The sequence below is a fragment of the Ptychodera flava genome, chromosome 8 (genome assembly GCF_041260155.1).
Source record: "Ptychodera flava strain L36383 chromosome 8, AS_Pfla_20210202, whole genome shotgun sequence".
Taxonomy (NCBI): Eukaryota; Metazoa; Hemichordata; class Enteropneusta; family Ptychoderidae; genus Ptychodera; species Ptychodera flava.
In genome coordinates, this window is record NC_091935.1 from 21,508,898 (window position 1) to 21,534,138 (window position 25,241).

General features: G+C 39.9%; 1 protein-coding gene across 1 annotated transcript in view; it reads right to left on the minus strand.

Annotated features, from left to right (window-relative positions):
* Window positions 1–25,241, minus strand: part of LOC139138777 (dual specificity testis-specific protein kinase 2-like) — a 72,774-nt gene that overhangs the window by 40,024 nt on the left and 7,509 nt on the right. Inside the window, exon 2 of the mRNA XM_070707302.1 lies at window positions 3,941–4,062. Coding sequence (XP_070563403.1) covers window positions 3,941–4,062 — 122 coding nt within the window. The remainder of the gene's footprint in view (window positions 1–3,940; window positions 4,063–25,241) is intronic.

The window sequence follows — 25,241 nt, forward strand, 5'->3', positions numbered from 1 at the left end:
TTCAAGCTCCTGGAGTAAATAAAGTTTCATCGTCTCACTTTTGTGAAATTTGGAAATGGAAGATTTTCCCTTAAGAGTTGACACACAGATGGCAGCCATTTTGAATTTAAAGTGAAAGGAAATATTGAGTATTTAATTTGTTTCTCTGGCACCAAATTTGAACAGTAACCCTTAATTTTCACTCTTGATTTTGAAAGGGAATGTTTTAAAAGATTTGCCCAGCTTTCATACAGTGTGCTACTACAAGCTTACAGCGCCAGAAGCTACAACTTTTCATGACTTATTCACTTATTCTGAAATTCATTTTTGTGTTGCACATCAATCGCAAATTGTTCTGGATTTGGGATTTCAAATTTATCATTTCTCTTCTGACCTACACTTGTGGGGGCTCAATTTGATGCTCTTGATGAAAGAAAACTTTTGACCGTCTTAGTTTTTAGAAAATCAAAAATTTTATTTTTGCCCATAGAGTTAAGGGGAGAACCATTTGATTTCTGGGGGGGGGGGTATGGAGGATTTTGAGAAAAAAAAATTTGTCACCAGGTGAGAGAGAAGAAAAAAAAAATTGATCCTGTCATGGCCTGAGAAAAAAAAAATTGTCATAACAGACAGAAGAGAAAAAAAAATTGTCACAATGCACCAGAAATAAGCAAAATTTGGAAACCTTATTCTCATGTATTCTTTGCCGGCGCGCCGCCATAGGCGGCGCAAATGTTTTACCACAAGCAATTCTTATGTTTCTTTTCCCAGCACTTATGATATAAGCATGCACTACATAGGTCTACTTTACACCTCAGTACACTCAATGTTTTCCTTCCATTTTCTGACCCAAGAAATCATTTTCACGATTTCTGTTGCAATATCTCAATGGCATAGGCACTATCTAAAGGGGACTATTTGACTTCTGTAAATTGTGAAAATTTAAAACACAAGACAGGAGTCAATCAACTAGTGTTAAAGCCAATATATTATTTTCTCAATATAAATTTGTTAGAAAGATGTACCTTGACAAAGAAAATTGAGGAAAAACAAAATATAATGAAATACAATGTGTGAGCCTTGTTTTTCTGACCACAAACACCGGATCGCAAACATACCATATTCAGGCTTTTCATTAGAAGCTGGCAGCTGTAGAAATGACACAAGAAGGTCACAGATTTTCCGTTCCTGTATATTCATTTGTCTTCAGTCTCTGGCAAACAGAACTGTTTTTCACAAATTGTATTGTCATTGTTTGGTTGTTGAATATTGTGACTCAAAAACTGATCATGCAAAAAATGTAAAAAATATCAGTGTTCAATGTCATTTTCAAACAGTTTTACGAGTGCAAAATAAACTGAAACTCCTCTCAGATTGCACCATTAAACACATCAATTTCTCAAAATTTCCAATACGAGAAGGGGAACCCCTCTCTCGTGCTCTCCCCCTATGGGTATTCTAACAGTTTCACTTAGTAAACAAATTAAAAACCTCTCAGATTGCACCAGACTGCACCATTGCACACATCAATATCTTAAAAATTTCCATGCAAGATAGGGGAAAGCCCCTGTGACACTTTCCCCCTAAGCCTCTCTCATGTTCTCCCCTGTACTTTCAAATTCTGCCCGGTCAGATATCCTAGTGAAAAACCCTGTCATAATATCCATCCAAATTAAACAATATACTATATGATTAGATACTGCCTGATCTTTTATATCTTTATTTTATTGTGACTTTGAATTTCATTTTGATATGTTCACCTTTTTTGAACCATCTGATCATGAGATAGCTGATGATAGTCTAGCAGGGTACATCAGGATTTGAAGAGTCTTTACTGTTGCTGTATTTTGTAAATTTTACAATTACATGTATTGGTATTTAACTTTTCTAAGTAGGGAATGGTCAAAATTTCAGAGTTAGAGAGGAAGGTTACTCAAATTCATCATGGTTGGTGAAGGGGGAGGGTCACTCGAAATTTCGGAGTTTCAGGCCGTCAATAATGACGGCTCCCTTATATACAACGCATTACAAACTTGATGACCAATAAAAAAAAAATTTGCACTGCTACTCCATTTGGAAAAAAAAAATTGATGCAGGTCTGACAGTAGAAAAAAAAAATTGCTGTCACTCTGACAGGAAAAAAAAATTTGCTCCCATACCCTCTTCCTCCATACCCCCCCCCCCCAGAAATCAAATGGTTCTCCCCTAACGTGGGGATGGCGGCCATTTTGAATTTTATACATCGGGAAATCTTAGGTAATTTGTCTCTCTAGTTACAAAATTTTGCACAGTGACCCCTGATTTTTATTCTTGCTTTGGTAAGAGAATGGTAGAAAGTTTCATTGAAGAAACTGAGAGCAAAAGTTTAAGTCTTTCACTTAGAGGCGCATATTACCTTAAACCCTTCCCACCCTATTTCTCTATGTAGAAGTCCAACCTTCACCTTGAAAAACAATGGAGCTGGGACACAATATGGCAGTGACATGGGTATAACATCAATCAAATACAACCATGAGTAAAGTAAAACTTTCCGACAAAGGAAAAATTTAGAGTTATTACCCTTGGTTCAGGGCTAAAAAGTGAAATTTGAGATTGATTTCTGAAGTTGATCCAGGATGTGGCGTCTTAGAAAGTGTTTTTTTCTTGTGTCAAGTGGCCTTTTGACACATCACCACTTGTTTCAGTTCACCCATATCTGCACGTTCTCTTAACACATTAAGAGTTTGGAAAACGCATCCTACAATGTGTAAGATCCATTTGGAGATTTATCCATCAGGCGGTTCATTATTCAGCCCTTTCGGTTTAACCTGTTCACCCCTAATTGCCTGTAAACTGGTCCACACGCCAATGATAACAATAGGTTGGGGCTAAACCATAACGTGAAAGGGTTGTACATGTACACTGTACGTGATAGCAAGATGCTACAGGTCACCATTAATTCAGGATATTATTATAATAAGGAAGGGATACAATGAGAAGAAATACAAGCACCAGTCAACATGTTTTTGATGACATTGTGGATGAAAATTCTGAACTCTTTCAGTCAATTTAGGAAATTCTGGAAATTTCTCTGTGTCAGCTGTATGTCAATATGTGTAATAGATTTTTCTTCAGCATGTGGCATTTCAGTTTAGCTTGGCCAGCATATTGACTTTGACCTCAAAAAGATACTGAGAACTGACAATTTGTGATTGCAATTTGTTGGCGTTCATCATCAATGTTAGGTGTGGGTCATCGGATACGCATACTTCAACAATTCATTGACACGATTCAATTAACAAATACTGTTTTTGCCTAAGTGTCAAACGTGATAAGAAAGCTGTATCAAGGTTTCAAGTGTAAAAGTCGTGGGTTGATAGAGAAAAGTCAAGCATGTGCCCATTTCTAACATGTCACGATGTAACTGACGTACAATGACACCTATGTAGGACTCAACAGCACTGTTCCATATTTTTAGTAGTTCGGCACCATTTCGTAGATTATGGCACGCCAAAAAAATTCACCACCAAGTGTAATTTTTTTCTAAAATCCAGCACGGTGACAAGCTTACATGGCGTGACCTTTCTTTGTGGATAAAAAAATTGTGACAAAGTTCCTAAATCCAATAAATTACATACAATTTTAATATTTTATAAATGTTGATATATTTTTGTATTATTTTACTAAAAAGTTCATAATGGTGGATATCTGCATATTCAACACATCAAATATAACATTTATTCAATCTTAAACCATTCTTTTACGATAGAATCTATCTCTGTGCCATGCACCACCCCTGTTAATACCCTTTTTGATGTAGGCGCTGATCTAAATGACTGTTGAAGTTCATAGCGATTTATGATTATACTACAAGAAAACGATAACAAATAGGGAACTTTGTTCAAATTCTGAACAGACGAGTGAGAGAGGGAATTGAAACTTGGAGTCCAACGATCGGAAGGTGTGAAAATTTTATTCTTACCTGAGAATGTTGGGATGTGAGAGTCTATTAAGCAACTGAACTTCACCAAGGACGTTGTGACGATTGCTTGATAAAGTGTTCATCTTAAGCACCATCACTTGATTATTCTGTCGATGTGTCACCTAAAAAATAATTTTAAAAAATAAAAATTCAAACATAAATGTATGCCAGGAACAGTTATCCATATAGGGATCAGCGTAAATTTGACCTTTGTTTTTGATAAAATGTATGTAATGAAAACTGACTGAATATATTTTATCGGAGTTTGTCTGCAAATCTTAACTTTGCCACCTCAGATTATCAAATCAAAATCTTCATGAAGATTGTAGGAGGCAAAACTTTGACAGACTCAAGAAGTATTATTGAGCCAAATTTGTTGTTCAATGGGTAATTGTGAAAACTTCAATTATCTACTTCAGTATGAACGGAGCCATTTCATCCTGATCTCATATGCAGTTCCATCACCCTGAACCTAAAATTTCAAATTCAGCCCCCCTGACTTTCAGACTGTACATCTGTGTAAGGAGGTTTAGAGAATGGTTTGTTCAAGCGTACATCAAATTTCTGACTTCACAGTCCTAGAAGTGGACTTTCTACATTGAGACACAATGACCCATGCTATGGCACTTCAACAATTTTCCCAGACAATCACAAGTATCAACCCACTGCCAAGGAAATTGTCAAAGGAACAAAAGAAGTAAGGAAAAGTAAAGGAATGTGAACAAGACTGATGATTTTATCTTGGACAAATCACATATCATGAGTGCCCCTTTGTAGAACCATCAAGATAAAATCTTTAATACATCTGACAATAACAGCTCCTTGGAAAGTTGGCCTTACAGTTTGCTGTTTCTCTCATGTGATTTGTGGATTTTTTGTTAACGTTTTGGATCTGACCATTCATTGCTTTGCGATGCGTGTGAGCTTGTTCATTTCTCTAAGAATCTCATCTAAGCCAAACACCAACTCCCTGTCCATTTCTCTGAGACTCTCATCTAGCCAAACACCAACTCCCTGACGGATTAGATTACCGCTCTTCAAGAACTAATCCCCATGCCGTAAACATGTAAATTGTAATTATTAAAAACAGTTTTATTTCACCTCAATCCTGTGACTTTTGGTTTCATGAAAGTCTCACACAAACAGCTGCCATCAATTTATTTCACATCAAGTTTCACACTGTACACAATAGACTCCCCAGCTATGGCTGGAAGACTCCAGCGTTTATAGGTTTCTGGACGAGCCATAAAATTTAATAGATTCATCATGAAACAGATATGAAGAAAACCCACCATCATTGTTTTCTCTGTTAATTGGTCAAACACTTTATCCATGCTAAGCACAGAATGGTTCAATATGTACTGTATACTCTCTTCTCCATTGAGTACTGAATATTCATGCTTAGCTGACTTGAAGTCGTTCTCATGGGATGCACCATAAACTTTGATGGATTCACAGCAAGTATAAACACTGAGAGATGTGGTGACTAGTCACATTTCAAAAATTAATCTGATTGATGGGTCTACCGGCTTGCAGGTCTTTCTCATTTATCTATTTCATTACGTTATAGTCAACACAGATCAAGATGAAGTGGCCATATTCGCTTCAATAACCTTGCTGAGAGATCAAACCATTTTCAACGGGATCAACATGACGAGATGTTCTGCTGGATCGTTCATGGTAAAATTCTCAGCGTCATTGTTTATACGTGGTCGCATCCTCAAATTCCTCTTTGAACCCACAACTATGTATCAACAGTCGCACACTGAATTTGAGCCCCTGTATCAAATTCACTGCCGTAACCTTGACCTTATAATTCTGAAAGAATTCTACTACATACATGTATGTTACACACCCACAATAAAAACGTTTGGATGGATTTCAGGACACTGGCAGAGGGGGGTGCCTCGAAAGCTTCCTCACAGGAACTATATGAGTATACATGTACTAATAGCAACTATGGTCTGGCATCATTTGTGTTATACACGACTTAGCACCAGATCACATAGGTGCTGGCGATGGCTTAGCAGGAAATGTAACTGTTGATCCTACGCGATATTTTTAGCGTTGCTAAATCGGTATAAAGCATTGCTGCACTATTTCCTTGGTTGCACTGTCTAGCCACTTGCCAGTATTTCCTTTGCACCAGTGTAAACATGTATGTGTATGACTTGTGTGCTGATGTCAGTGAGCGGCCTGTCCAGGCCTCTCTCACGCCACGACAGCACTTAAGTGATGTATATATTTCACCATACCGTACAATCCCGTTATTATCTTTAGACATCAATGGACAACTTTGCAGTCTAACAAAACAATCAAAGCAATTTTACCAAAGCATTCCACTTCCTCTATGACAAGCAATTCTGTTTGAGGTCAAATATGTATTATTCTTCCTAAGGCGGTATCTATCTATGTTCCATATTCAAAGCAAGTGTAATTCCAAGAATGTGACCATAAAAGCATTTCGCGTGTCCTGAAACATTGAACGTCTGGAACACTGAATGTCTACAGTGCAAGAGACAACCTACAACTTGACCAGACATGTACATGTGGGAAATTTTAGCCGTGTGAGTGTTTGAAACATGTGGCCAAACTTAGAATGACTCTCTTTTGAAATACTTTCCATTCATAGAATTCACATCTGTGTGCTGGTCTCATATTTTCCCCCATTGAAAACAAGATGCAAGTTTTAGTATATTTTCATGAAGTATCTACCTAACCATGGTTAACTTGTGGAGACGCAATGTACCTGCTATTTCAATGAGTTTATGTACGTATGTTGAAAATTTCATGCTTATCTAATGCAATTTGTGACTCAGCGTTGTTTTTTTTATTTTCATTTCCAGGTTTTTTGATTTGTTACGTGGAGGATTAGTCAACTGTAACTTTTGGTAGATTTTCCTGAGTTTCAGTTCACTGGAACAATTTCATTTCCAATTCCCAAAATCATATAGAAGTACTTATAGCAAAACTTGTCAACACAGCCTGTATATGTAATAACGTCCACTGTTGTTGACAGCGGAATTTTAGTCCGGACTAGAATTCATTTATCGACAATGATACAGCATACTGTACACACTGCATCATGTTGGCAAGGCTAATTCTTAGTATTTCAAAACATATTAATGAGAAGAATTAACGACAATGAACCTGTTTTACAGAACAAAATAAATGAAAATGTCATCAATAATAACAGCTATTTTCCCTTTACATGTAAAATTACCGCACTTCTAGCCTCCTTTACATACACTGTACATGTACAGAGATTGAATTAAAGTATGACTTATTCCAGTTTATGTCTATAGCCATCACATTTGATAGCTGGAGACTCATTATGATCCAGATTGAAGTTTTCACAGCACAGTAAAACCTAGACTAGGTGACTTCAGCACATATGGCCATCTCCTCATTTGACATTGTGCATGTGGAAGTTAAACCAGTAGCACTTTGCACTCATACATTACGCTAAAAATAACTGTCTGTATTTACCATTCCTGAGTTAGCGTTTTAGTCTACCGACTCTTGACAAAAAATGTACCCTGCGCCACACATCAAACTGAAAACTGCCAATTTTCTCTCTGTTTGACACATCTTATAGCAATATCAGGATTTTCATATTGTTTGTCAAATATATCAGGATCTAAATTGCAAGCAATGCTGACTTCTTGATCCATTGCTTGAAAGTGTTATAACCTAGTTTATCTCAGAAGCAATTGTTTCCATATAAAATCGCAATTATAAAATAATGTATCCTATTGTGAAAATCCTCTTCTTTTTATCACAAGTTTTCCAATCACTAAAGCCGGTATCAGATGCTCTACTATGATTTACTGTGCACCATGTTACTGTACATGTAGTTCCATTATAAGAACTTGTCTAGAATCTGGCATGTCAGTTTCTTGTACCAGACTTTGCAGGGTAAGAAAATGACTGGCTAAAATCTAGATCAAAACTGGCTTTTAAAGACAGAACCAGAACTGATCCCTTGCAATTGCAAGTAAACTTATTGAAGTTTTGTAAACTCTTTTTCTTGTTTGTTCTCCAAAATATACGAAAAGTTTCATATTCCTCAATAAAAAAATCCCGGTAGAGAGATAATAACAGCGAAGCCATTGTAAATTATCAACAAATGATATACATGTAGCAGGTGCTAATAGGGAACCAGAGCAAGAAATACTGGAATGTGAAGAATGTGCTGAGTCAGCACTTTTGTGAACAAGTGGACAATACATGAAAGTGACTAAATTATGTATATTGGGCACCACTGGCCTGCTCAAAATATTCAGCAAAGAAGTTTTCAGAAAATTTACTGGAAATGCTACTAAAGCAAAGTATATTTTTTACATAACGGGTACATGTACAATGGCTCTCCAAATAATTCATGAATACAGCTTCCTTGGCATTATTACAGTACCTACTGAAAGTGTACACATCCCAATGTGTGTTACATATTGCTGTCAGGTTTTGACAAAACTGGAACCTCTTTGCAAAATCATCTTTGCTGTAAATTTGGACAAAACACCCAGAAAACCTACTAAACTGCTAACTAACTACACTGTATCAGCCTTGAGGACCTATACCAAAAAATTTTCTGTCCAACACTCTTTTGTTTCAGGACATATCCACAGCATTTTTCTAATGAGCAGGAACAAAAAACAAATGATATCTTAAAGTCATTAGCCACAATATTTTTCAAATGGGCAGGAACGATGAACAAATGACGTATTAAAATCTTTATCACCCATGTGAAGTATCACAATAGAATATTACTAATGTTATAGGTTTGATCTCTTGATTTTCTCTGCAGCCGAGACTGAACAAGACAATCACTGAGGACACGACGGAGAGCACTGACCGCTGTCAATGGCTTGGCTCTTAACAACAATATGAGAAGGAATTCTGCAGATGACACTGTGCAGGTTACTGCCCAATCATCAACCACACACCCATTGGATGTACAGTCTATGAAACTGTCAACATTCCAATCATTGTTATTCAACACATGGAGAACGGAATTCAAGGGAAATTCAAGCTACCAGCTCAATCACAACAACTGTAATATTGTTGCAATGACAGATGATAAACAAAAGAAATGTATACTTTTTGTTCCTCAAAAAAAATTAGCATGTACTGGTACGTGGCGCCACAGCGACAAAGTCATTGTGTACTCAAGTTGATAAAATCTGATTTATAAATGTATGAACTTTTTATTTTATTTACCAGACTTCCAAAATAAATGTATGTTTTTTTATTTTGTGACGTTAATCTTGTTCACAGCTGTATCTGCAATTATTGAATTTTTTTATATCAATTTTGTTTTTTGCAAGGCTCACTTTTAAACCTTGTTACGACTTCACTGGATTAATCTTTTTTATTGAAGGATCAGGCAACTTAACAACAGAAATTGTTGCAATAACGCTGTTTGCAGTTGCAGGTTTGTTACTAAAAGTAGCTGCACACACACACATCATCAGACACACCACAGTTTTATATGGCAAAGTCTTGCAGTGGTTGGAAAGCTACGAAACCACTGAACTATCACTCTGCATCACATGCTGAATATACTTCACATTTCCTCGACATTCACCGCCAATTTCTGGGAAGACGTAATATTTATCGACAAGAAAGTCACACAGCTGCAGATGGGATAACCCCCTCCCCTTTACCAGTCATGCACAGTGTTCAGAACAGCCAAGATATACCAATGGCAATACACCTATAAATGTATATCATACTGGACAGCTCTACTGGGCACAGTACTGGTATACTTAATGACAAACATGTACATTGAATGTCATTTTTACTGTTTACAGTTTGATGTCAGTCATTAAAATTTTGTGGAAAATGTATGTTGAAAGCTAAAAAGGTGACTAAATGTTGTACACATGTACTGGTATTCTTGCATAGGAATAACTGTATAGCAGAACAATAGTACAAGAATGTTTCATTGTTTAAAGAACGATGACTGGCCGTTACAATTGTACCACAGTGATTACCATGGTAAAGTATAGCTGTACTTGTGCTGTAAATGTACATGTACATGTTCTATTCAATCCATGAGATGTACAAAATTGATCAAATGTTAATTTTTCTCCCCCACATATAGCTGAGAACCACATGTGGACATAAAACATCAGCTCTTAGAATATCCCTGTGTATATGAAAACGTGCTGACTATAAAAGCATACCTACTGCAAGTACTTCACCACAATTGACTCAAGGGCCGTACTTGACATAAAAGTTTCCACATTTCAAGGCCTGAATTCTTGCCATAAACTTCAAGAACACTTTTTTGCTCTTGATTATAGCTCAAGTACTTTAGAAGTCTTTCACCAACACCACCCCGCACTACAATGTGATTCTAATCTTCCCGGACATTTTCTTAGAAAAGAAAAATCTAACAACCAACATGATAATTACTGGTATCATACTGTATATACTATGTTCAGTGGGAAAATGACTGCCTGTCTGATTTTCAAAGCCCTGCAAAGACAGACACCTGCTACAACATATCAAATCTTACATAATGGTACAGCTCCATGAGCTGTAAACTGTGGATGTGTTTTCAAATAATTTTGTTCAATCTGTACAATACAATTCCTGGTATCACTGCCAAAATCATGTACACATGCTTGGTGTTTAACAAGTCAATGAAGGCATGTAGTGTCTGATGTTATAATTGACAACTAAACTGAAATCAGGACTACGATTTGTCTTTCACCACAGTATCACAAATTGTGTACAATTCATTATGCTGACGTACATACATGCAGCTAGTACTTTGGTATTTCAACAAGTTCAGGTGAAGAATAACAAAACATTATTTTTCTAACTGAACAAAAACAATAGAAATATTATCTTATGTTACAGCTACTGTCTCTTTCACTGTCAGAAAACAAAATTCCAAAATATGATTCATGTCAGTTGGTTACATTGCCTGAATGCATTCTGTTTACAGTTTCTAGTTCATTTCCTACCAGACTATGTGTGCTCAATCACACAATGAAAGACAATACACAAAACATGTACATGATACTTTTAATAGTAACTCTGAAGTGGGCGTGTGAAAATTCTCAACTGACAAATTCAAAGTATTCCAATTCATGAAATGAATCCACTGGTATTTATGCTGTTTTGAACATTTTTATGAAAATTCCTTTGAGCAGTGATTCTAACAATACAATATCACTCTCTTTAGTCAAATACAGACCTTTTAGATTTTCCAAGGATGGCTTACATTTATGATTACCATGATACAATTATCAAAACCCTTTGAGCACCAAAGTCAATTTTTGTCTTCTTTATAAAAAAAAATATAGCCCAGTCAATTTTTCAGATTTTTGCCAAAATTTTGGTAAAAAAATGGGCCAGTGAAAAGTGAAGTCCATTTGGTCCAAAAGTATCAAAAATGTTACAGAAAAATTCACAAAAATTGCGAAAATGTTGCACTAAAATTTTGGTGGAAAAAAAATTATAGCATACAATGCGTTAATAATTCTCTGGCCCACAGCAGTGGAAACAACTTTTTCTGAACAGCTGGGCACAGACTCTGCTCACAAGGTTAAATGTCTCATACATCAAAATTTCCACATTTCCTGAAGAAAAGTGACAAATTTCAGCACGGTTCCTGTACAGCCGTCCCCAGACTCATAAATTGTAATTCTAAACTGGGAAACTCACAACGCTTTTCATACAGGATACGAAACACACAACACAGTTTAATTTAACTTTCATGAAGACTGGCTAGAAGCACGTATTTTTTTCTGATTCAAGGTGTCAGAATCTTTCTGTCCATATGATCACTGGTGAGCAAATACACGGGCATGTGATTTTACAATTTGTATCCCATTTCCTTCTGTTTGATTCTCCCGGTCATAAGATTTTTTGCAGATTACGATTCTATTTAAATTTTGTAATTCCGTTCCCCTAAAAGAATTCCAATTCAAACTTACCTTTTTTCAGCTTAATTATAAGTGCAAAACTCAATGACATTGTGATTCAAGCCTGTTGAACTTCACACAAGTTCTGTTTTACCTACACACCATCCACTCAATGACCCTTGGTAGTCACAGCCCAATGTTTATTCTTGTGATATCAAATTCACACTTGAAGTAGACACTGTAGCCTGGTCAGCTATGTCAAACCAGAATTTGCAGGATTTCTTGCTGAGCCGTAGACCTAGCTTTCAGCAGGACTCAACTTGGCCACCAAGAGAATTTATTAATAATTAATGAGTCACCAACAGATGTGAGACACAGAACAGATGATTTTAAGAACCACTTGAAACAGGCTTTCTCCCAGGAGACTGAAATTTCTCTGCCTTGGGTCATTAAATTTTGAAAAGGTCATGTAAGGTCAGATTGTGAACTTTCTGTGACACTGAACAACTGGATCAGGCCAGTTTACTGTTGTCTTACACCACTGTGCACAGTGTCCTGACATGAACTCTAACCCACAAGCTATGACCATGTTTTTGTGGAATGAACAATGCAAAGGAGTGGGTTTTTTCTTGTGTGATTAGTTTCAACTTTCCTCATTTTAATACAGTAACAGTATGCTCAAGAACTTTTGGGCTTTACGAACCCTTTAGGTGAAATGTGTCTCCGGTATGCACATTCGAACTCTCAGACTTTTACAATTGTGTTTTGGTCACCCATTTGTGAGGACTCATTTTTGAGCTTCTGGAATAATAATTACCTGGAAGAAAATTTGACACACAATTAGAGGGGTGTAAATCAAAATTTTATTTTACTGCATAGAGTTAACACATGGAAGGCAGCCATTTTGATTTCAAAAATTGGTAAACGTTGAGTAATTTGTTTCTCCCAAAATTTGCAGAGTGACCCCCGATTTTTTTTTCTTGATTTTGAAAGAGAAAGGTTGCAAGTTTGCTTCAGAAAAATTTCAGCCAAAGTTCAAGTCTTTAATTTTCGAGGTAAGAACTGCCTCTACTTTATTAAACAAATGTAGGGAATTCTTGAACTTTCTAAACGCATCTGCCCAAAAATTTCTTCCAGGACATTGAATTGTGTCAAATTTTCTTCCCGGGTACGCAAATTTGCTCAGAAGGCAAAGTGCAGAACGTAGATATTGTATTGACATAATTTACACCACTGACAACCCTCACACTGTTTTCTGCCGTGCTTGGAGGCGCACTGTGCTATTCAACAGTGGCACAAAAGAATAACTTTATTGTCGCACTGACTTCGAATGTTTACCTTAACAAGCTGACAAGGAGTTTTTTGAAAGCAAAGCATTCAAAGAATCATTGCAAGGTTCGGGAGGTTACGCCACAGGTATGACATTACTCTCTGTGGTCCATTCTGCCCACTATTTACACAGCAAACAGCATTGCTAACAAGGAAAACAAATCCATTACTTCAGCCATGCGCTTTAGCTAGCAGACGGACTACTGCATGTGTATTCGGTGGCCCTTTTTCCGGAATGTCTCAAGGAACAAATGATCTTCTTGGAAATCTTGAGACAAGAATTATTGTTCTGTAATGCTTGATGCAGCGCAGGAACAGAGGATGTAACAATATTGCTTACCAGGAAAAGCAAAAGTTCAGGAATTATAAACTTGAATATTCATTAAGGTACATCCCTTTTCCTGCCGAGCGCCCCTGTCCGTTATCCTGCCAAGTCGGTCAAAACCGGCCCCCTTTTCCGTGTCTACAGAAGATAGGCTCTCCTGCACGCTTTCCTGCCAGGCATTTGGCGGGAAAATACCGCATTTTCGGGGTACGATTACCGACCATATACGTGTTAGACTTCAAAAATTTTTGCATGCCCGTATAGAGGGGCAACCGCTGATGAGGTTGTGTCCAGAAAATGACGAGGTCACGGGCGTTGTTTGCCCCGGGGGACGTGCACTTTTATGCCCTTTTCTAGCTTACTTTCGCGGAAGTAAAGCTCGTTCGCCGGCATGCACGGCCACACCGGGGAAACGTCACCTCTCTCGTGGGTTAGTAGAAGACCCAGGGGTTAGTGCTATGGGTGCGGGAGCACCCTCAAACCTGTCCTGTTTCCCCTGGGTTGTGTCACTTGGCCACGTACTTTGAACGACTTGGAAGAGTCGCACAGTGCAGTCTGCTTTGACGTAGTGTCAACGACATAGTTCCGACATAGTTCGCCATTGAAGGAAGGCGTGTACGTAGTTTGGCCAGTTCAGTGAACACTTAGCTCGTTAGTGTTACCGTTTCCTAACAGGTTAGTTGTGCAGTTGTTACTAAGGTGCAGTTTTGTACCACCTTAGCTCTGGACAGTGCAACTGCTCTATGCACTAACCCCAACGACAGATGGTTGGTACAACGTCTACGTCGCACGAGCACAGCCTCCGTTGGGCTGTGCCCCTCCCACGTGATACAACGCACGTTCATCCATTACTATAGCGTCCTTACGGATCTGCCAAAAACGAAAGTGGGGGTAAAAACAAAACAAACGAAAATATGCGATCCATAGATAGTATTTTATTCGGGAATAATTTACATTATGCCGAACAATAAATCTCGGAGTCTGTCTCGACGTCCGAGTGCATGGTCCGTGTTTCAAAAATTACAATCGGGGTGGCAGATCCGTGTTTCAAAAATTATAATAGGGGGAATTGTACAAAATAATCCGTCTAAACAAAACAAACGAAAATATGCGATCCATAGATAGTATTTTATTCGGGAATAATTTACATTATGCCGAATAATAAATCTCAGAGTCTGTCTCGACGTCCGAGTGCATGGTCCGTGTTACAAAGATTACAATCGGGGATTGTACAAAATAATCCGTGTTTCAATTTACAATCAGCGGGATCGTAAAGCACAAACAAACGGCACAACCGTGCTCAAAATGTGATCATGGTCCGTGTTCGAATACAGTCAAGCCACTGTTAGGCGAAGCTGTCCCTGTCCGTTATTTACGTCGGGTTCTCTTGCTGATGGGTGTCGTGTCTTGCGGGCTGGGGGTCGGTTGTGGGGTGGGCTGTGTGAGTAGAGGTCTGCACGCCAATGCTCCTCTTACCTCGTAGCATCATGCGATGATGAAAAGCCGCAAAACACTCGCCCTCGTGAAGATGAACCCCGCACAGACTACATCCTTTGGACGTCTCAGACAGTCGTCCGCTCGCAGTGGTCTTACCCTCTCTGCTGCATACTTTACAGCATTTCTGCCGCCCCTCCAAACGGCTGACAACGTGCATCGGCTGATTTTGTGGATTGATGTACGAGGCAAAGAAAAACGGTGGCCTCGACCTCTCTCCCCCTGGGCTGCGATCGCCCACAATAACCGCCAATGAGTTGTTTCCCGACACGCAGATGAAACATCTTATGGGTCAGCTTACTATCAGGGTGTACATGCTTGAAGCATATATATGCATTTACCAGGGCAACATCAATCAGGTAACATGCCAGATATGTCCACCATCTGTGGTTCTTGCGCCCAGTGTGAAAGTACTTGCGCTTCTGGTTGGCTCGGTCGACGCCTCCCATGTACCGGCGATAATTATACAGCGACAGAGGCACTTGTCGCCGCTCGTCTCCCTCCCCCACTGGCACGCACTCCAAGGGTGGATAGACCGTATTCAAGATCAGCACCTGAGCGTTACTATCCTGATAAGCAGTGATGTTAAGACGAGAGTCCGTTCTGGTCGTGGCTTTCATATCCCCAACAGACAGAGGAAGGCGCTTCCTCTTACCCGGCGGAATTAATTGAGGGGGCATGGTGCGACGATTACGGCGGTAAAACTCCCGACCATGTAGATCCCGGTCTCCATCAGCTCTCTAGCAGTAACGACCGTGCTAAACAGGCTATCACAGAATAGGCTGTGATTATATCCACAGAATGGCTGGACCAGCTCCATCGTAATTCTTTTCACCACACCTCGCTCCTGCCGTCCCCATCAGTCCGATCCCGAAATTTCACACCTAGGTACGGTGCAAAGTTAGCGATGTATGCAGTGGTGGAGTCGCACAGCTGCCATATCTTGAAACCGTCTCGATCAGGCTTATGCGGTAATCTCTGCTTAAATTTAGAACGGCCCTTAAATCGCACCATGCCCTCGTCGATGGAGATCTCTCTACCCATCTTATAATTATTTACGCACCGGTCAACTATGGGCTCCATCCATGGATTGATTTTATACAGGGGATCCTCCTGACACCGACGTCGGCGGCGTGCCTCATCAGGATCACGACGTGGATCGTTCTCTGGGTCTGCCAGATGAAAGTATCGCATAAGCTGCTGAAAGCGACTGCGGGTAATCACAGTAGAAATACCCTGGTTTCTCAGAAAGGGATCGCTAGACCAATAATCCTCCACTGATGATTTACGGTCGACACCCATACAGACTAAGACGCCAATGAACGCCTGCACCTCTCGGTAGTCAGCGTTACGCCAGTATTTATCTATTTTCCTAGCGATATATCGCTGGTGGAATTTGGCGTATTTATTAGTCTCCTCCTTGGCCAATCTGATCAGTGTAGCTGGAATAAAAAAGTAATCGAGCTCACGGGAGTGGCTGGGCAAGGTGAAAGTCGGTCCTCTCTCATGGTCAAAATCGGTCTCCTCAAATATATTAGCATCGGTAGTCTCCGACATACGCCAGACAGGAGGGGTGTCGTCCTCCGCCAACACAGCAGCAACGTCATCATCGTCGTCAGAGCTTGCCTCACCTACATACTGCCTGTCATAAAAGTCATCGTCCTCTGCCGCATCCTCGTCAACCTCCGAGTCGGACTCAGCGGTGATATCACCGTCGTCTGGGCGTCTGGGCCTGAACTCGCCCGTAGCGGCATCAAGGATCATATCTGGCTCAAAATCAGGTGGGCTATCCTGATAACGAACCCTCCGCACTATCTTTTTCGGCGGGGACATCGCAGCACACGAAACTATGGCAGGAGCGGGCTCGGCAGCCTCTGCTGATGACGAGGACTCAAGCTCTTTCGCACTGGGCACAGGAACCTCTCCTGACGCAGGATGAGGGCTCATAGTAGCAACAGGTGGTGTCTCTCCCGGAGCAGCCGGGGGAGAACCAATGGCATCAGCCGTCTCGTTACTCACTGTCTCACTAGCAGCAGCAGACGTAGTCTGTGCAGGTGAAGTATCTCCCACAAGAGCAGATGTAGTCTCTGCAGGTGAAGTAGTCTCTCCCGGAGCAGCCGGGTGAGAACCACTGGCGACCGGTGACCCGTCATCATCCTCATCGGCAGAACGATCGCTCTTACGTTTACGCTTACCACTGGGTTTTCAGCCGGAGATGGCTTCGCCTTACGGGAGCGTTTCTTGCCCGACTTCTTAGAACGTTTACTAGGGACATCACAACGATCGCTACCACTACCGCCCGGAGACTCTGCAGCTTTGAGCTTCAGTCGTCTGCTCGCCTTCAGAAAACTTTTGCGGTCCGTCAAGCTCATGTCTGGAACAGTGTCGACAGACTAGCAGGTCCCTCCCTTTTAAAGCCACAGGGAAGCAAAGCCCTGGACATGATTGGACGCAGGGGTGTTAATATATGCATCCACCTGTTATTATAATGGACCTACGGCAATCAGTCCACCAACCGGCGCTGACATTCCTACCCGTCATGTAAATTGCCTGTCCGCACCATTTGATATGCTAATAATACTCATTTGCGATGCAAATCCCTCGAGCACTTAGCATAACATAGTCAATGTCATTAGCATCTCAACTTGACATTCCGTCCAGCTGGGTACGTGGCATGCGCACCTGCCACCCAAGGACGTTGGCCCAAGCCCATGTTTAGTACGGGTGGGAAACCCGTATCTTTAACCTCATGTCCCTTCTAAGTACGCCTGCGCAGGGCGTATTGTCATCCAAGTCGGTGACAAGCCAACCCGACAGATCGCCCATTAAGCAGTAATGGACTGGCCGTCTCGTTCTTGTACGGCAACGAACAGTGCTTCAGCGGCTTGTTTAGGTCATAACCGTCGCCTGCCGAGCGGCTTACCCAACTAAGGCGGTCAAAGATGAAGGATGCCAAAATTGTCAACGGCTGTCTCGGCCTCGTCCGTTGGGCAAACATGGCTCCTTCAAATAACGTGGCCAGCACGTCTACGTCATCAGCGGTGATGACAACCCGTCATTGACGCCCGAGTGCGTAAAACTCGGAATATACCGACAGGTACCTCTACCTGAGTCGGTCATACTACGGTATAAACCAAACACAGGTCTGCCAACTCCCGTTAGACTCGGCCGTTAGCCGAACTTCACAGGGACAACATAGGCGTAACAAGTCGGTGAACAACGGTTCACGCACCTAACCGCAGCCGCCAAGTCGGTGAACAATGGTATCAAATTTTGAGGCCATGTTCCTGAATGGCAAGGCTGAGGCGGTGTGTTTCGTTGCACGGCTTGAACGTCTAGAGCCAAGTGCAGCCGACAACGTCCGACATCTGAGTGGGTAGTCTTTTCGAGAAGGTAACAAGTCGGTTAAAAGCGGTGGTTACCCTTCACAAATGTCGCTCAAGTCCGTTCAGATCAGTTCCATGTCAGGGACTAATCAAGCCGAGTTTGTCAAATCCGTCCGCACTTCCCGTCAATCAGGACCAAGTCCGTGATTTTCGTCTCGCACCATTGGCAAAAAATTGCACCGCCAGCTGAGGCGGTCTTAGGCGGTTGCCTTACAGAAAGCCGAGTCCGTCAAATCCGTCCGCACTTCCCGTGAATCAGGACCAAGTCCGTGATTTTCGTCTCGCACCATTGGCAAAAAATTGCACCGCCAGCTGAGGCGGTCTTAGGCGGTTGCCTTACAGATTAGCGTTGCCGAGACGGTCAATTTCGGCCGCAATCTATGTAGTGCCTCAGAGCCAAGTTAACCCAAACTCCGCTAGAATACGTCAACGTGCTAACCTGCCAAGTACGCTACTCGTCCCCAAAAAACCAGTCCCCCACCGGGGTGGGGACTGGCTGGGTAGCTTCCGCACCTTTCCCTGTCGTTGGACTCTCTGTGAACCCATTTCGAGAGCAAACGCCATTCCTCGCCCAAAACCTGTCCTCGAACGACCCCTAGCGCGAGCAAGGGTTTGCTACACGTAGTTCCGTCGACTAGGCAGGAAAGGGGGTACCAAAAAGTAGCCCGATTTCCACCGCCTTGGCAGGATAACGGCCGTGGCTGCTCAGATCTAGCTACACCGAATTTCAAGCGGATTTTCACCGACTTGGCAGGAAAAGGGTTAAGGTACATCACATGCCTTGAAATTGAAAGATTCTAACTTTCACTCAAACTTTTCGTAGCAAACTTTAAACTGTTCCACAACTAAAAAGTATGGGTCACCGAGCAAAATATGGCCCAAGAGAAGCAAATTATCCACATGAATATTTACTGACATTGCAACTCAAAATGACCACTATCCCTGTGTTAACTCTATGGGGAGATTTTCACAAAAATAAGGCGGTGAAAACTTTATTTATTCAATGACCTTCAAAATGAGCCCCTACAAGGGGTAGACTAAAAAGTTCTTATGAAAGTTCGAGAGTGCGAATATCTGTCAACAGGCTGCATTCTCCCCTTATACATACCAGTATGGCTCAGATTTTCCCTTTTTTTGAGGCTATATGTCCCAGTATTACTGTCATTGGAGCTCTCGATTACACTGAATCTTTGGTTTGTTATTTTATAGGTTGAATTTTTTTTTGTCTATGAGCAGGCATAAACACATAAGTACATTCAATATTTCATACATGTTACAGTTAGACTTATTTTCGCATTTTTTTAATCCTTTTAAGGTGGCAGATTTCCACTGGGCATCCAAGCTTTAGCTCATTCTACTGACATATAAATATGTACATGTTAAAATGCAAGAAAATACCAGTTATTCTGTCATCTTGTCGAAACTTTCATAAGACTTGGCACGAGAAGCCATCAAGAATTGAAAAATGTACACAAAACATGGTATCAATAAGACGCTCCACTTGGTTTCAAGGTAAAATAGCTACAGTATACCTTTCCTTAAAAATTCTACATGAAAAACTGCCAACTCAGCAGGGTTTTTTTAAATATCTTTTTATAAACAGAGACCTTGTACCACTCTACTAGGTCGGTAACCCTCTTCTGTCTTCATGTGTTTGAAAATCACTTGTATTGGAACATTTAAGAAACCTGTTCTAAGGTTAGTCAACTCCCTATTTTTCTGAAGGCTGAGATTTTCTCAGTATTATACATGTAAGCTGCATAAAATCAAACAGCACATTATATTTCCAGGCGACAAATCCTAAAGCTTGAATGCCAGGAACAGTAAAGTAAATTTTCTCATTATTAATATTATTGAAAGGGCACTTGTCATTATTTACGGGGCATGTAGCTGTAACTTTTGATAAATTTTTTTAGTATTTGTGTTTTGTATGTCAATTGCTAGTTCTTGTTCTACTCCCCAAAGCTTGTCGAAACACCAACTATTTAGCATGCCAACACATCCTCTACGCATGTATTGAATGCACTGTTATTGTTATATCTGATTTCTAGTCCCGATCAGAATTCACTTGCCAACAATACTAGTGCAGTCTGTACATGTACAGGTTGAGTTGCAAGCTGAATACTGTGTATCTCAACATGTTTTGGGAAAGTAGAACAAGAAACTGCAGTTCACAATATAGGTACTTGGTGCCTCGAAAATGAAAAACTTATACTTTTGCTCAAAACTCTCCTCAAGCAAACTTTCAACCATTTTCTTTCAAAATCTTGAATAAAAATCAGGGGTCATCATGCAAATTTGGGTAATAGAGACAAAATTACTTAATATTTACAAATATTTTAAATTCAAAATGGCTGCCATCCCTGTGTTACCTCTATGCAGGAAAACTAAAATTTCTGATTTTCACAAAACTAAGCCTACTTCATAACCTTCAATATGAGCCCCCATAAGTGGTAAGCCAAAAGAATATTGTAAAAGTTTGAGAGTACAAATATCTGTCCCTGAGGTGCATTCTACCTAAAATCACAAGAAATGAAAAACAAACATGAAAAGTTACAGCTGCTAGCCCTACAAATGTGCTAACTTCTATCAATGACACTGAAACCATGCAATCACAAAAATGGCATAGCTTTGAATTTTGATTCTCCATCCCTCTTTAAGACTGCAATAGCGCTGATCGCAAATGACGTCACTGTCCTATCTCATTAATATGCATAAGTAAACATTTCTCCGCATTTTCCGTATAAACGACCGTAAATAAAACCTGCGAGTGTTAGAATGGATATTTAGCGTCACACTTATTCGTATGAATTGATGACTGAGACTACAAGCTGCAACAGCAGCCGCGTATGCAACAACAAAATTTGTCCGAATTTCAGCATGTTTGTCCGAAAGTCGCGCGCGTGCAGCTATATTTAGTAACAAATCCGAAATCGCGATCAACGCTATTCAGCCCAATACCAAGCATGTCTCAGAGGTGTGCTTGCAACCAGTATTACAAAATATAGGTGGGAGCTACATCAAAGACTGAAACTCGACAGCTGGCAAGGAAATTCCATGTAATGTCCATTACGTACGTCTGGAATGTGGTAACTTTGATCCTCATGTCACTATATCAACTGCAAATATTTCTCGATCCATAATACGGCTTTTAGACTGGAGGTAATGTGGTTACCCCACTGACAAAAACACTGTAAGATGAGAATTTTGCTGCGAAAAGATGTTCTCAAGTTATGCCAGCACTACTGCTAACATACCAATATATCAATGAAGTAATGTTTGATGTATGCCAAAAATTATGCTATCCAAGTATTTTGTAATTTATGTCCTACATTCTAAATGCGCAGTGGGAGCAAATTTCTGATGGTCCATAACTAAGCATATTTCTATCTGTACAGGCAAAATAAATCACTTTTATCTTTCATTAAAACACTAGGCAACCGAAACTATCATGAGAAAAAGTTGGCACTTTTGTAGTTTGAAAACAATTGAAAGTATTTTAGCGATGATGTAATGCATTTTTTTGATAGAGAACTATAAATCAGTTGTTAAGCTGCACATGAAAGTCAATGCACTACGCTGTGGAGGCAATGTACCACTGATGCTCAATACAAACACATCAGGGTTCAGCTGGGGAGCGATCACAAATCTCTGACCCCCTAGCACTGTGGTAGTTGCTTCCAAAAGTCTGGAAGCCTTCACAGTAGTATTGGCAATAATCCATACAACTTGGAGATACTAGTATCACCCCCACAACTGTGAACTTGATAATTAGTTAATGGTTTTGTGCTTTTGTTTAGGGTGTCTATAAACACAGCTTCTTTGCACACATTAGTGATGCTGAGAAATATTTGTGCAGTTTGTCAACACAATATGCAGATATACACATCGTACCAACATACTACTGTTTTACCACAATGGAGGCTAATATGCCGCTAAATTGAAGTGTCAACAAGAGCAGCAATGACCATCAAACAAATGCTGGCTGTGTTGATACACCAAATACACGTAATGGGTCAATGTACTGCAGTATTCACAGTATTCAAACATAAGTCTGGATGCAGACCAAGAAACTATGCACGACACACAGAACACGAAATACAATTGTTCAAGGTTTTAAGTCACTGTAACACCATTCACCAACAAACTTTGGTATAACCAGTATGGATGTTTTCGATGCAGCAGAGTTGGATGTTTAGACTGAAATTTTCAGTTGTGTGAAAGTGCTGCAGTACACATACATACAATCCCTAACCCTATAACCTATTAAAGGTGGAGCTTTTTACACCGATGACATCAAAACTTAGAAATAGGTGGAAGGATGAACAAGAATGAATTACTTGTCAATATAAAGTAGGGGCATCGACAATTGTTGTAACTTTTTTGTATTAAGTTAGTTTTGTGTTAAAAAGTAAGAACGTTTATCTGATATTTCTCCTTACAGATTGTTGAAATACATGGCATTTGCCTTGCTAACACATTGTGTTTTGTAGACAATGAATTTGTTATTGAAGACAAGGGAATTCTAGTCTGGGATGAAATTCAGCTGTCAACAGTCACATTGGATTTTTTACACAAATACAGGCTCAGAGTGGAAAGGTTGAAAGCTTGGTTCTTCTGCATTCATTTGGAAATGTAACAATAAGCACATTGATATCATGTACATACATGTACATCTGAATTTGGTACATTTTCTAGATTCAATCTATGGATACATGATGCATGGTGGAAGCCTGATCCTTTCAATATACCTTTCCCTATATACTGCAATGGACCACACTCTAATCATGGGAAGATTTTGGAAACAAGCCAAAGTCCATCCAGAAGCCAGCTATACTCATTTTGTGTTTGGCAAACACAAAACTTTTGAGCCAAAATAGAGCAAGATGATTTATAGACAAGATCAAAGTCTGCCGGTAAAGGGGTTTTAGAATACATAGTTTCATTTTTTGGTGTCATAAGCATTGAAAACTATTTCATATTTAATTCGATTTGTCTCCATTTTCATGATTTATACGATGTGAAAATGGGCGATTCAACCCTGCCTCACCTTTTTAAATCCATCACGTGGTACAGCCCAATTATTTCAACTGGTATGGCTGGATATTCGTACCAGGAATTGGGGGTGTAGGGGATAAACCTTCTGCTGGAAACAACAACATACTGGTACATTCTGTCCTCACTACATAAAGGTACTCATATCTCTAGTAAACACTTGTTCCGACTTCACAAATTTCACTAACATGCAAATGACTTTAAAATATTTCATTAGTCCTGCAATGCATTATCAGATACTCAGTATATGCATAGTGTCTTTTGATAAGCAACAGCAAGGACAAGTTCAGGTCTACTTTATAATCTGCACAAAGCCTTCCGTCTGGAGATAAAAATGGTTGTCATTGAACACAGATAAGCTGTCTCACAGATACACACATGTACAGGTAATTAAAATATCCTCCGAGTAGAACCTGTGTCTGTCTACGAGACTGTCTGGTATTCTGTACATAGATTTTTCATTCTACAACTGTAAAATCACATTACCCGGCACTGTACATAGACTAATCTTTGAAAAGCCACTAACTGAAATCAACTGATGTTTATACATGGGTACATGAGTATACTCAAAGGTATGAGGATGAGTAATACACACTTCAGAGGTCAGGTAGGAAGTAAACCCTGGTCCGGAATGAAGAAGTATCTATCTTGCATGTATAATGAGCTGAAAACAAATATATTCTTTTCATAAATTCCCGAGATGTACAAAACTATACATATTTAATTCATGGGCAGACCAGTATTGCCATTAACCCCTAAGAAATGTTTGCGTGCTGTGGGCTATGGAAAATCCATTACATAGGGGGATATGCACTTGAGGTGACTTGCTAACTTTTGTGAAGTTGTGGTCAACCCAAAAACTTTAACCTATATGTACTTGACTAAAGGTCAAGTGCTTGCAAAAAGCAACAGATATGAATCTCAATGGACAATGTACACTGTATATACTGTGCATGATACGTTTGCCATGAGAGGTGGCCATTTCATCTAATCTGACAAGTTGACAGGTATAGGCCATTAACCTTTGACTGACATTCCTACCTACGTGTACCTATATACAATAAGGTTTCCACCACTGGACGTTTCAATCCAGTTATTCTGAAAACACAAAAAATAATTCTCCAAACTCTATGCAATACCTGTATGGCTAAAAAAAACTTTCCAACGATAACTTTGAATGATGAAGAAGATGTCTTTTTTCTTTAATGTTACATATACACTTATAACACTATGCTGTAACTGCCATGCATTACCCGCTACAGTACATAGACAGCAGGCACACTGAGGTATATGTACATTCAGAACTGTGTGAGTGGAGCCTTTCAATGTGTGCTTTGGCTTAAAACTAAAATATGTCACAAATTTGTACATTTTGTGATATATTTGTGTGGTTCAAGTAAAATTTTAATACTCAAATCTACTTCAACGACATTGCTGTCCAGATGCGCCAGATTACACGATCATGTTGTGAAGGATTTAATCTTTACTGTATTAATTTGGGTCCACTGCCAGGGATGGAAAGTTCAAAAACATAATCACTCTTGTGATTGAACAAGGTAGATGGGAAATGGAAGATATCTTTTTAATGAAATATTTGCATACCATACATGTATGCATATTCAAATGAGATAGAAATGCATGTGACAAGGGAAAATATTCTGGGATTTTTTCGTTCTTGAAATTGTGTCAGGAAGTTTTAACACTCATACAGTCAAAAACAATCGTTGCATCCTTCGTGTGTTGCCCTGTTGGAAACTGCGTCATCCAAAGAAATCCCACGGGCTTCACAACAACACCATTGAACGGTTGCAACGAAATGAAAGGTACATTGC